At 44.6% G+C, this 13,559-nt stretch overlaps 1 protein-coding gene across 3 annotated transcripts in view; it reads left to right on the top strand.

The window, feature by feature from the left end:
• The first annotated feature begins 225 nt into the window (after positions 1-225).
• The window catches only part of LOC125765649 (uncharacterized), a 67,747-nt gene continuing 54,413 nt past the window's right edge, over positions 226-13,559 (top strand). The window contains exons 1-2 of one of the 3 annotated variants that reach the window (XM_049431006.1): positions 226-1,324; positions 1,640-2,344. In XM_049431006.1, coding sequence (XP_049286963.1) covers positions 1,667-2,344 — 678 coding nt within the window. In that variant the 5' untranslated portion in view covers positions 226-1,324; positions 1,640-1,666. Of the gene's footprint in view, positions 2,345-13,559 lie in introns of all 3 variants that reach the window. The other 2 variants (XM_049431005.1, XM_049431004.1) reach the window with 2 other exon arrangements.

The following is a 13,559-nucleotide window of genomic DNA, read 5'->3' as shown; positions in this document are numbered from 1 at the left end:
CGAAAGGGGGTCGTCGTCGAAAACTCCCCTTTAACGGTCACTAGAACCTTAATGCGGCGCATCCGTTCCCATGGCTGATGCTACCGGTGCTCAAAAACAGCCCAGCTATAGTTGATAAACCCCATCGCCGTGCGTAGCTTCCCGCTTGCGCTTGAAAGGGTCGCAACCTTCGCCGGAAAGGTTGATTAAGCTGAAGCCGATAATGAAGTCATCGAAGCTGACCCGGGCTGCGTCACATGTTTGCGCTTTTCTTGGCCAAAAACGAAATGAAAATTATTCCCGCTGACAATCGCACCGTCATTCTGATCGCACACGCCACGGCATGACTGCCGATCGTCAGGCCGCCTGGAACGTTCGGACAGTGAAGTAAATGCGGCTTAAGTCGAGCTTCTCGCACACTGGCTGTAGGATTTAATAAAGGGGTTTGGCTGAAGGTGTCGATGGTCAATGTTGCATTGGTTGGCAAGCAAAGCGTCCATACTACCCGGTCACATACTGTTCGCACTCCTGGTGGAGAAGATAATTGGATTCAATTTATAATTATCACTTACACGGTCTCTAAGCCCTCCTTCGAGCTATTTTAAAATTATGCGAACATCCCGTGCAATTTGGTTTAAGATTTTTTTTATGAGGAATACGGTCAATGTCCCGTTCAATGATTGAATTAACTTTAATATTTAGCTTTCATTTTCAAACACGTTCATTCTTTAAAAACTAATCAGCATGTCCAGCATGCGTTTGGCTCATCTCTAGTGCTAATCAAGTCAAAGGTGGTCCATCCAGAGCTCTAAACCGTTCCACAACACAACCGAACGCACAACTGTTCGGGTGAATTGGATCAGCATCAGGGTATGGTCACGAGCATCGACTCCGATCGGGCCCCCAACAGTCGTTTCGCGGGAACTCACCGGCGTTTCACTGTAGCGCCACGATCTGCAGTGCGTTCATTCGCATCTGCTCCACCGGGGAAATGAAGAAGCGAAAAAGAGACCAAAACAGCGGTCGAAACACTGCCCGAGTCGGCGGAGGTTCGTTCATGCACGATCAAGTGCCAGCGGTTGGGCACAGTCTGCACGCAAGGCAGACTCGTGCGATTGGCTGCGTACGGGTTTGAGTTCCACTCGGTGTCACAGTTCAGTTTTAGCTCGATCCGGTGTGCGTTCGTTTCGTTTCGCGTCCTGACCGCGCTAGTGTCCGCGAGTGTCCGAAGACAGGCCGTACTTCCGACGGCCCGAATCTTCTGTTTTGCTTAGATTCCATTTCAATAGTGTTCCCAGTCCCAAGTGTCCCAGATTTGTGTCAACACACTTTGTCTATTAAATTGGTATTTTACGTGTTTAAGTGGATTTCAAAATCGCAAAATTCTGTTTGTCTTGCTTTCGTAAAGGTTCGTCGCTTAAAACGAATATATCGGTCATTGAAATCTTTTGTATAAAATTCTTCTCATCTACAAAATTGTTCCATGTGACTCATTTCTTACATTTGTTTCTGAATAATAAAAGAAAGTGGTTAAGTTAAACACAGTGTTAAAGCTAGTAAAAATGATTAAAATAGTTTTATTTTAAATTGAATCCCTAGTTTTATTGATTTTCTTAACACAAAGTAATCAGACCAATTACATCAGTTTTTTTTAAATTAGGGGTCGTTTTCGTAGCCCTTATGCACGATGGAAGGGTCCCTTCCTCATTCTCGTAGCCGTCCCACCACACCCGTGGCCACCGGTGAAAGCGAAAGTGTTCCGTCGGGTGCTAGCGGTTCACGATCGCCCTCACCCCAGCCCGGCCAGAAGCAACCGAAAAAAGTGTCCTTTTCCGACGAGCTACCACAGCAATCGTCCACGACCGTGGAAAAGAGTGTTACGAATGAAAGTGAAAGTGGTCGTCCGCATGAGGAAAATCCGTTCATATTCGTTCTGCGCCAGAACGACAGTTATCTGCAGGATATGCACAGTTCTGCCCATACCTCGTCGGATGGTAGCATGTTTCCGAACGTGCGCCGCAGCTCGTTGCACTCGAACGAAAGTGAAACCGCTTCGTCGACGGGAAGCCGTGCAAGTACAGTGACGGCCGATACCGGTGGTGACAGTGGAGCACAGCAGAAGAAAAACTCCACCGAGCTTGTACCGTTCGATCCAATCGCAGCGGGGTTGGTGAATGGGTTGGGTGGTGACGGTGATACAGTGCCACCGTCGGCACCCACCGAACCAAGAAAACCATCCGTCAGCGCGATGGAGCTGGAGGTGCGACGTGATAAGCGCCGCTGGTTGCTGATTTCCGAGCTCAGTGCGATCCTCGGCGAAGACAAACACTCGATCGACGGTTTCAAGCGCATCTTCAGAGAACAGGTGAGTGAGACAAGAACGGAACACGCGAATGGATGAAATGGTGCGAGTTCGCTTGATGGGGCTGACCCGCAAAACGGGGTTCGTCGCTTGTAGTCTTCTGTCGTTTTACATAATCGCATCCCATCGGTCGACCGATCGAACGGTATGCCGTATGATTACCCGTTTGTCCTGTGCAGGAATTTGTGTGCTAGTGTTTACTGCTATCTGTATGTGTACGTGTGGCTATAATGGTGTGATATTCAAGTGCTTTTTTTGGTTTGGTTGTTGCTTTATCCGCGACGAAGATGACCCCCTGATGACATGACAAGTTTGCGTGATCTTCGGGTGTACAAGACTCGACTCTCGTGCAAAACAAAAAAAAAAAACAGCGAAAAAAGTGCAAGTGCAGTGTCTGTGGGGTTGTTGATGATGGTGATGATGCATCGGAACAAACGTGTCTTAGTGTGCCCATTTTGGTGTAGCAACCCTTTTTTATCGCCGAATGAACGTGCGAAATAAAAAAATATATACGCAATCATCTCCTTACCAACACGTTCATCCAAACATCGGTAATAACCGTAAGCAACGCAAGGAGGTGAATGAAAGTGAGAGTAACAGAGTGATACATCTTGTGTTCGGAATGCAAGCGGATGCGTTGAAGAGGTTCGCTGTTGTGGATTTGTGGTAGTATGATGAAGATATTTTTGACGATGATTTCTGTTTTAACAATTTATTTTTGTTGAAATTTAATCTAAAAATATTATGTTTTCTTCTCATACTGTAATGGTGCTCATATGAAGTATGAATATTTTGTAGTGTAATAAGTGTTTTGGTGATTTTAGTGTATTGCAATTTATCGGTATGAATCGCATTAACTCATCATGCGTGTTTCTCAGTGCAAATGATGCGCATTGCTAATCTTGTCTTAAGTTTGCTCGCTTTCATTGCTGGCCTTCTCGTGCATCGTGCATCATTACCTTCAACTGCGGCTACTGTTGCATTCTTTCATGCGATCGGCTATTCAACCTCCGTTAGTTAGTTAGGGTGAAAAAATAAAATAAAGCGAACACTGCTTCCACTGCCAGCCACTGCAGTAAGACTGGAGTTGCGAAAGTTCACATTTGCATTGTTCACGCCAAGGGTCGACGTGTTAGACCTTAAACAGCTGTGTGGCATAAATAAGATGTAAATTTAAAAGATGATGAGATGGAAAGTGCATCCCGGAGGGAGGTGTGCTTTATGAAGTTTTATTATATTACGATGCACACGCCTTTTCGATGACGTGGGTGCAGTTTGCAGTCGTAATGAGCAATTCTCGTGATTTATACTATTCGTAGCGCAATAAGGGGAAAACATGGTGAGCTAGTGAGGCTACAATCATTATTGATGAGGACGTTTTAACGATCTTCAACTGCTCGGCGTCATGTTTTACGAATTAAGTTGACAACGAATTGAAGGAATATTATAAATCTTCACAGATTGCTTCATGAGTTTTAATTAAACTAGTAAAAACTAGTAAACGAGATAAATATTCTCCCGTCGTGACGATCGATTTAATCAATTTAAATCGATTATGTCCCTGTTTAATAGCGTACTTTTCTTGATGAAAAAAATTCATTCACAAACGGTATACGATTCCGCACGGATCACAACAAGGTAAAATATTTACCAAACATTCACATTGCAATGCGGTTGCATTCCGTTTTCTTCTCGCAAACAACAAACAAAAAACACACAAATAAACGCATGTGCAACGAAGCGACAAATGTTCGGAAAACAAATCATTTCGACGCTGCTGTCGAATGTTTTGTTGCTACAAAAGGTGTCTCTTCATCGTCGCCGTTCTTTATCCTTCTCAACGTCAAAAATAGTACAAAAAGAAACATACACATACAAGCGGAATAAATGACCATATTAAAGGGCATTCGTTCGGACTGTCGGCAGTGTTTCTGCAATGCATCTCAAAACCACCAATTGCACCGCGAACCAGACTTTATTTATGTCTTCCGTCCACCGAACTGACCGACTGCTGGGGGTGAAAGAATTCCGACGGCGCCCGAAGCGGCCACCGCACGGTTTGGTGCGTCATTAATCTTTCCATGTTTCGTGGGCACACCATTTTCAACGTACCACCCCACCCCGACCACAGCAGACATTTTGGGAGGGGACCAGAGTTTGAAGAAACCAGCCCAAAAGGAAGCAACCCGTCATGATGCGAAGGACACTGTGATGTGTTGCGCAGAAGAAGCAGTATTCGCTGACAGCAAACATACATGCCGCTTGGTTGCAAATGTAAAAAAGAAAAAGATTTCCATCCGTTTCCCGATTCGGATTGAGGAGGGCCTGGCCAAAACAACATTAAACAAGAGAAGAAAAAAAAGATGATGAAATTAATGTTGGTTTCGGTGGACAAAAAGCTTGACAAAAATTTTGCCGCCCGATGACAAATTGACGCCTGTAACAAGGTTGTTCGAGTTGGTACGTTCTGTCCACGGGTACGGTTGCTGTTTCAGGTGCATGGGCACAAAGTTTCGAACCGATCGTAAGCGATATTTTTTGCGAGGAACAAAGTTTATTATTTTTATTTGTCAGTGCTATTGGATCGTTTCGGTATTCTTCAACCAAAAGGGTATTTTTATCAATCCACAATTCTTGACAGAAGAAAAACAGTTGCTGAATTTATAGCTAAAGCTAACGAAGAACGAAGTTCTTCTTTAGGCCATTTATACACATCGTGGCATTTTGATTTGTCGCTGGAAATGAAGCAATTGCCCAAATTTGGATACCACAAAGGACAAATCAATTTGTCAATCATGGCGCGATGACAGCGAACCATTGTTTCTCACCCGGGTTTTTCACTCCAACTGGCAAGATTGTAATATAACACTTTGTAACAAAAACAGTCATCGTTCGATGTCGGTTACGTTTCGTGTTAAGCGATCGTTTTTTTTACGACCGCTAATCGCACAATGCTATTTCCCCCGTTTAATGCATGGTTCATATGTTTTAATAAGCCACCACAGCCCCGGGGACGCTAACTGGAACAAGGATACAACGCCCACCCTGCACACTGGTCACAGACTTAGAGAAGTGATTTATGATCTAGGGAAAACCATTTGCAAACTTCATTCGACTGCAGCATGGTAAGAAGCAAAAAGGAGCCCTATTAGCGGGAGCCCTCACCGGAGACCGCTGCTAAACAAACAAAACGCGAACCACAACGTTCGGAGGTTTTCCTTTTACGATGACGATCTCCTTCGCGCCGGATTGCTTTCGCTGCTTGATGTCTTTAAGTCCCGGCAAGGTCCCGCCGGCAATAAATTCATTTCGCTTCTTTGCCGAGCGCGATCTATCGCACACTACGTGGCGTTTGCATTACATCGGGGCTGCGATAGCCATATCTAACGAGCGATCTAGTTCAGTTCACCGTTTCTGCACGCGGGCCCCGCTCGACCAGCTTTTTTTTTTTTTTATTTTGCATGGTTCATCCCTTTTCGAACCGATCGAGTCTTCCTGGCGTTTCGGTTGTTTTCTGGCTGCCGCACATGGAAATCGATAAATCATTCCTGTTTCTTTTTTTCTCCCCCCAAAAACATCCCTTTCTGCGTTGCCTCCTTCCAAGGCAAGGTTTTGGGAATGAAGAAGGGAGCACTAAAAAAAAATACAAAACACGCTCTACTTTAACACCAGTGTTTTCTTCCACCTTTCAAAGCTAGTTTGCTCCTCGAAATTGCCTCGCTAGGGGGGCTTCCATAATTCTCCTTTCCTTGTCACGGCGTGTGGTAGACGGGTGTAGCATGTGGGAGGGATCTCATTCTGCCAATGTTGCCAAGTACATCTTGTCCCGTCCCGCGATTCGTCTTGGTTAAAGTAAGGGCTGCAAAATTGAATTTAACCAAACGCAAAAGCATTGCTGGGCCCGAGAAAGGGAAGAATGGATCGACGCGACAGACGAAAACAGGGGAATGTTGGGGTGTTGGCCGGGGAAGAGGGGGTTGAAACAGACTGTCGATGGGCCGTGCGTCGTTTTCTCCATATTTATATATATGGTCTAATTGAGCATAAACAACATCATAAATAATAAAACGGTTCAATGGATCGGGCCATTAAAATATATTACATTTCAACAAATTAAGAAATGTATCAGACCGCTGGCGCAACGCTAAAACCGGGTCGCCCTTCACAATTACGAGTGGCCCCACAGTTGGGTAGAAGAACTTCTCATCCTCCACTTCTTTTCTGCCTTTTTGTTCATCAACACTCGAGTTTTTGAACTGCGTGAAGTACACATTTCGGTGCTTGCTTATGCTTCGTTTCGGGTGGCTCACGTGGTGATCTTTCCTTTTCTTGTTTAGCTATACGCAGCTACAAAACTGCCGACACTTGATCATGTTTCTGGTCATTGGCCGGGTAGAGCGACCGTTGCGAGGGATGGGATGGGATGGGCTGAAACGGTTCCAACTCTGAACGTCAAGTTGAATGGTGAACGCATGAATGGGAAGTCACGGGATGACATGCTTAAGATACTCCACCAGCAGTACCAGAAGATATTAAATAACCCCTTCGGTGGGAAGGACACAGAGAGATGAAGAGAGAGCGAGAGAGAAGATCAGACAAGCTAGGGAAAGCATAGGAAGATAAAATAAGCAAAATTCTCGAAACGCGCTCGCTAGCGCATCTCACGCGTGGACTCGATGAGTTGTGCGTCGGTAAGTTATTATCATGCGATGAAATTGTACACGCGTCGCGCACGGAAACGACCGGACGCAATTTTCGTGTTGTTTTACAGAAGATTTACAGTAATTCAACCAGCACAACCTGCTGTCGGGTAGGGCCTTCCTCGGTCGCTTTCGTGACAAAAGGTTTCAGTTTCATCGGGAAATAATTTATTTGCCTCAGTTTATGCTGGCTATGGGGAAGAAATGCTTTGCTCAGGAAATGTGTTTAGGCATAACTTGTTGATTATTTCCTTTCAAGAGCTTTGTTAAAAGTAAATATGAGCTGACTGGGACGAAAATGTTATAGTCGTTAGAATACATTAAAGAAGAGTCATCTTCCACAAAAGAATATAAATATTAAGATGACCAGGATTGCCTCCTTAATCTTCAAATCGACCATCGAGTAATAAATTAATTCAAAAATTTAATAAACGATAATTCTGGCCAAAGATAAGTAATCTTCGGTAAGAATACCGTTTTAAATTTCAAATTGTTTGTACGAATAAATGACGCCAGTAAAACAAAAAGCAAGATCTTGTTGATATGATTTACGATTAGGCGCTCTTGTCACCGAAAAACAAAACAAGCATATGCTTGAGGTTTATTCGATTGCACCCCACCGATGGTGAGCTATCATTTATCAGCTCCGGATTACTTATCCCTATCAACCAATCCACAATCCAAGCGCATTTGAATGCATATGCACCGAAAACGGGTTGGTTGCTTGTGACCCCGTGAAAGAACGCCAATTTTTATGAACGATAAAATCCGTCCGAAAACTTTCCGCTTTGCAACGTTAACCGATACAGGGAACACAGAGAAAGGGATGCAGAAGCGCAAGACGGATTTGTGGCTGGATGATGTGACAATAACGGATGAAACGTTTTACGATGCCCGCGCACCGTAACTGCTAACCGACCGGTTTGACCTCCTCCGGACGAGAGTCGAACGTACGGGCGCGCGCCCGGCCACTTATGTTCTGGTCGCCAATATTGAACAACCGCCAAAAAGAAGGGTTCCTAAGTGCCTCTCGTTTGAAGCGTTGAAGAAGCTGGAAACGATCGCTTTAGTGACGACTTTTGCACTTTTTATGAAACGCGCAAAGATAGCCCAAAAAACGTTCAGCCGCTGCTACGTTATGGTAAAACCGAGAAGTGGAGAATATATGCTTTTAGCAGGCAGAAAATATTCCATTGCTGGAAGATGATAGTTTTGGACGCTGTTGCTACGAGCCGAAAACTTACCGGTTCGAGGCCGTTTGGTCATTAAACATATTGCGTAGAATAGCGACCATTTGTTAGGCTTTACGATATGCAAAACACTGTTAACACCCGGCATCGATGAAAGGAATGATGGTGATAATCATGAAAGTTTTAATTTATTGCTTTGGGTGTGACATAAATTTTGTTTTATTTGTATGATGATCTTGGGACAGATTTTCTTTGTTTGTTTGAGTAAAGTTTTGTAGTAACAAGTAAATAATTTCCACCAAAGTTGATACAAAAATTCATGTGCAAATTACACTAGTATCAAGCGACGTTGCATGAACCGCGATCTTCGTTGTGTGATGTTGCATGAACTCTACACCAGCATCCCAGCCCCATGTGGTTTGTAGCGTCTTGCTCAGGTGTACTGAGTGGAATAAAATTGGTATATCACAATTAAAAAGCCTCTTATGGGTTACGGAGTTTAACATAAAATATTCCTTATTATAATCGCGTCGCATAAAAATTTGATTTAAAAATAGTGTTGTGAGAAAAAACCTTTAATTTTAAGCTTATTGATTGAATCGAATTTCGTTAGATTAAATTTATGAGTCTTTGCCCTCCAGCCAAGAACCAATAGCGGAAAACATAGCTATACATTTTCTATTTCTCACGTCTTTACTGAACCTGTTTCAGGTTTCGTTTGAGCTGCTTTACATTGAATTCCCATGGAATAAGAAACCCGAGTAGGCAACCTTTCTCGTCCGGGTTGTACATAAGGCCAAAGATTTGTGGCTTCGATTGGAATTTATCAGATGTAAATTTAATTAGATCTTTTTTCACCTGTTTGGAAGCTTCACAGTTATGCTGCAAACGAACGCAACATGAGTGATGATAGATAGTTCAAGTCCGCTTGTTAATCAAAAGCTAGCGAATGGGTAACTGAATTTAAATGGATTTAAACATAAAAGAAAGGAACGTTATTTACCGATGGTGATCGACATTATTTCCTAATCCAGTTGAATAAGTATTTAAAAGCGACTGAATCTGTTCCCACCAACTCTATTTTGAGCTAATTATTTGCCATACTAAAGCAAACTTTCGGATGCTGCTGCTTTTATTACTGTCCCTTTTTTTTATCATCCTATTCGCACAGGTGGTTTTTGCATAGTATAACTACACACCACCAAGTGTACGTTCGGCTGAAACCGAGCCCAAAATCAAACCAACGACCAAACCGATTCCGACCCCAAGCACATTGATCGGGGCAATTTTTGCGTTTAATTTACGAGCCCGAAATGCAAATTTTCTTGCGCTTTCTCGTAATTGGCTACGTGCGGTGCGGCGAACCTAGACCGCGAGACCGTTACGACAGGACGAGGTCGCCTGAAGGTGACATAAGCACGTCGAATTGGTGCACAAACGATGCATACGGCGGTTTATTCGTGCTCGAATCAATTCCGCTACATCGATACACGCGGCGGCTCGGGTGCCTTATGACCGGGCCAGTGCCTTTCATGCGAACTACCCCCTTTTTTTAGGCCGGTGGAAAAGAAGAAGAAACCGAAAACAAAAAGCTACATGTGCAGATGTATGAAGCTTTCGCACGCACACCCGTCCCTTCAGACACCGCACGAACGTACACGAACTCTTCACCAGGCACTCTCGCACCGATTCCGATAGACTCATTCCGAGGCGTAATTTATTCGAGAGTTAATAAGCTGCGACTAATAATCGATAAAAATCGTCAATCGATAGCATCGAGCAAGCGGTAACTCGAGGCTAACACATCGACGCTGGTCGATAAAGCTCGGGCTGGAAGTGCTCCCCGAGAAGAAGAAAAGTGGACCTAAAGTCTTTGCTCTTGAGGCTAAGGTGTTGGATCATTCAGCACGAATAATGAGTCGTGGGGTTTTTCCCTCCATTGCCGATGTGCTTTTCCATCCGCTCGTACTGCGGGCTGCTCGATTGGGCAGCGAACATCGATGGATGTGATCGTATCGATCAGGATGGGAAGTGAACGTGATGTGATTGCCCGAGGTGGAAACCCAACGGCCCCAAAACATTGGTCTCCTGCCGCAGGGTCGCTTGTTTTACCCCCTTTCCCCCAGTCTCACGGGAGAAAAAGAGATATTGAGTGCAAGATAAACTTATTGAATTTATTAGTTTCCATTGGCCCTCGATTCAGTGGAGTGCCGCCAAACTGCCCGTTGATGGTACGAAAATTCATTCGTTCATTATAAACAAAGCAGCTTGGCCGTTTGATCAACGGGCAGCACACATTCTTCGACCGGTGCTAGAAATTGTGAACATTGCTGTCGAGGTAGTGGCCTTGTTTGTTGTGACAAGGATGCACAAAGCTAACCAGCGGCTGGACAGGTGTTTCATTCTTTTTTCCCATCTTGACATTGACATCCCTAAAGAGCACTTGGTACATCGAGTGCTATTTGTCTTTCTCGTGTTCATCGTTTTCGTTTAAATATTTTTTTTCTGTATGTTTTAAATAAGTCTGAAAATGTAACTTATTTCACAGCGATACGAGCAACTGTGCATAGTAGTCGAATAATTGAATTTGTTTTTCATGTTTTTATTCGACATTTAAAATCATATTTTTCCCTTCTTTTGTTCATTATTTACACTAACACTACTGCTTCTGTTATTTACAATGCTGTTCCATACAATCTTGCTTCCAGTAACATGCTGTGCACGAACAAACAAAACGGCAGTATAACATCCGGCATCGTCTGGCATGATTTTCGGTGTCACGAACGAAGCTATACAAACGATATGGCCGTTTTGTTTGCCAAATCTTTGCTCCTAACCTGGCCTCTGTTTTGCCGGATATTTGTTTGCCCAAAGTAAATCTCCCGGCGTGCCCAATATGCGTAAAGACATCACTTGCCTTACGATGGGATTTTGATGCCCGCACCGGGTGGTGATCGGTAGCTCGATCCCGCTAATGAATTCGCTCATTTAGACGGCGAAAAACGTAACATTGAATACGGGGAAAAAAGGTGTGTGTCAAACAAACTGCCACTGATCGTAAAATACTAATTAGTTCACCGTCAGCTGATCAACTGCTAGAGCAAACTAAGGAAACGAAACCGCTTACGCGAGGTTCGTCGCTTTTACCATCGCACAGCTTCACTGTTAGTGCGCTCCATTTCCAATCGCCAGACATGACACGATTGATGCAGATTTTCGTGTGAAACCTTTTCACAGGTGAAACCATTTTCTGCACATTAGCATGCCAAAATCACTTTCTCCCGAACAGGCAACTTTCGCTAAATTATTCAATAAGTGATACATTTCGACCAAAATAGCCAAATGCATGTCATATAGATGATACGCAAATCATCATAAAAATGACATAAACATTATGATTTCTTTTATTTTTGCAAACAAAACAACAGCGAATGGAACATGTCTTTTTTTGGGGGGGTAATTCAAACCGTTCGGAAAAAAAATTGAACGGAAACACTAGATGTGCGCTTTTTTTTCTTTCGTTGGAACGCACATTTTGTGGCCCCTTGATGTGCTTGAACAGGTTGTGAAGGTTTCACATGCTTAGGAAGCATGAGAATCGTTACTCCGACAAGTAGTTATCGATCATGTCAGGTCAACACGTTGCTGTTTTCATTCTTTTTATTTCACCATTTTCCCTTCGCTGCTGTATTCTTCACCCCTTATGCAGCAGTACGATCATAGAAGCGAAGCGGCGTTTTATTTTTTCGGGAACAGTGTCCAGTATAACCTTCAATCCCCATCTGCCTATTGGAACATTTCATCTAGACAATCAAAGAAATGAGATCAACTCCACTTGACCGTGTGCGCGGTGGAAACCCAACCGAAGATCAGGTGCTTCATGTCATCGACCAGTTTGAAACCGTTGACCATAGACTTTTGGAGCCTTTTTGGTAGGCTGGAGCAGGGATTAAAAAAACACAGTAATCCGAGTACGACAGGTTTTCGTCACAACGTCGTACCCGTCCATCACATACACACACGCACACACAAATGTTGAGCCTTACGACCGCGACCTGTCTAATGCGACAGTAAAAGGCAGGCTTTACTGTCACCTGCCGCTAGACGTTTTGGGCCCGATTGGAAATCGTTGCCCGTTGTTTTGCGTGTCGCTTGGAAACCGTGTGCTTGCGTCGCATTAATTCAATCTAACGATCGTTTTCGATCTAAGAAACGTTTTCGTTTGCTCGTTACAATAAAACCTACGCCTTGTCACCATTTGCCGTGCAAGGAGCTACAGAAACAAACCCTTCATTTCTTCTCGACCGTAGCTCACCGTAGCTCACATTGTCTCTGGGCTCATCAGGGTGCATTTCATTACAAATCGGAGGGTGTGCGAATTTATTCTTTCGGCTTAAGCACCAGCAAGCCATTAGACGATTATTAATGACACGTGTCCCAGACCCCCCCCCCCCCCCCCCCCTTGGGTTACCGGGAATAACATATTCGAAATCGGTACGCCCGCGAACATGCGGTGTGCCTTCCGATTGTGGCGTGTGCGATGTCGTTAAATGTCAAAATCGTTACCACCCCCTTTACGCCCGCAGGGAATTCAACAAACCACAACAGCAGTAGTGACAGAATCGTAACAGAGGAAACTGTGCCGTGTGCTTGCAAGGGTGTGGCTCCAAACTTCGAATGGATGCCTCCCGTTGAATTGTGACGCGGTTACGATTAGCGCAATAACCCAACATCTTGCGACCCGCCGATGTGCAAAATATTATTCCCTCGAGTCGTTTCGTATCAGATGTGTCGGTGCCATTGAATGAATGTATGAAATTTGTTTGCAAGTGTTTTGAAGTGCGCTGTCTGTTAGGCTGTCGAACGGCCGCTTGGGCGGCGTTCAAGTCAACCGAATCGACAGCTCGACCCAGCGCCAGCGGCTCAAGCTTTGCGCTGATAGTCTACAGTCGGCACGATACATAATGCATAACCGATCAACCTTCCATCACGGTTGCGGGCCTCCCCACTTCTAATGCCATGCAACGGGTCGGACCCCGACAAACATTCGAAAGGCACGGAACGGTTCGAATGCGATGCGGCGATACCGGATAATGGGCGATGCAGCCGACGGCCTCGTTCATCCGGCCCCCGGGATGCGGCACTGGGGTACGCGATGGAAAAAGTCAACGATCCGATCGCGCCTAATTAGTGTCAACCCGTAGCCGTCAAGCTAATGAAATGGTAAGCTGACATTCCCGACATCCGCACACGATCCCGACGATGATGCTCGCGCTGGCCCTGCGATTTGTACTTTTGTTGGATTCGTTTTGCGATGAAAGATCTACA

This window comes from Anopheles funestus, chromosome 2RL, assembly GCF_943734845.2.
Source record: "Anopheles funestus chromosome 2RL, idAnoFuneDA-416_04, whole genome shotgun sequence".
Lineage (NCBI taxonomy): Eukaryota > Metazoa > Arthropoda > Insecta > Diptera > Culicidae > Anopheles > Anopheles funestus.
Note: the sequence above shows the minus strand (reverse complement) of the source record. Positions and strands in the feature narration are given on the sequence as shown.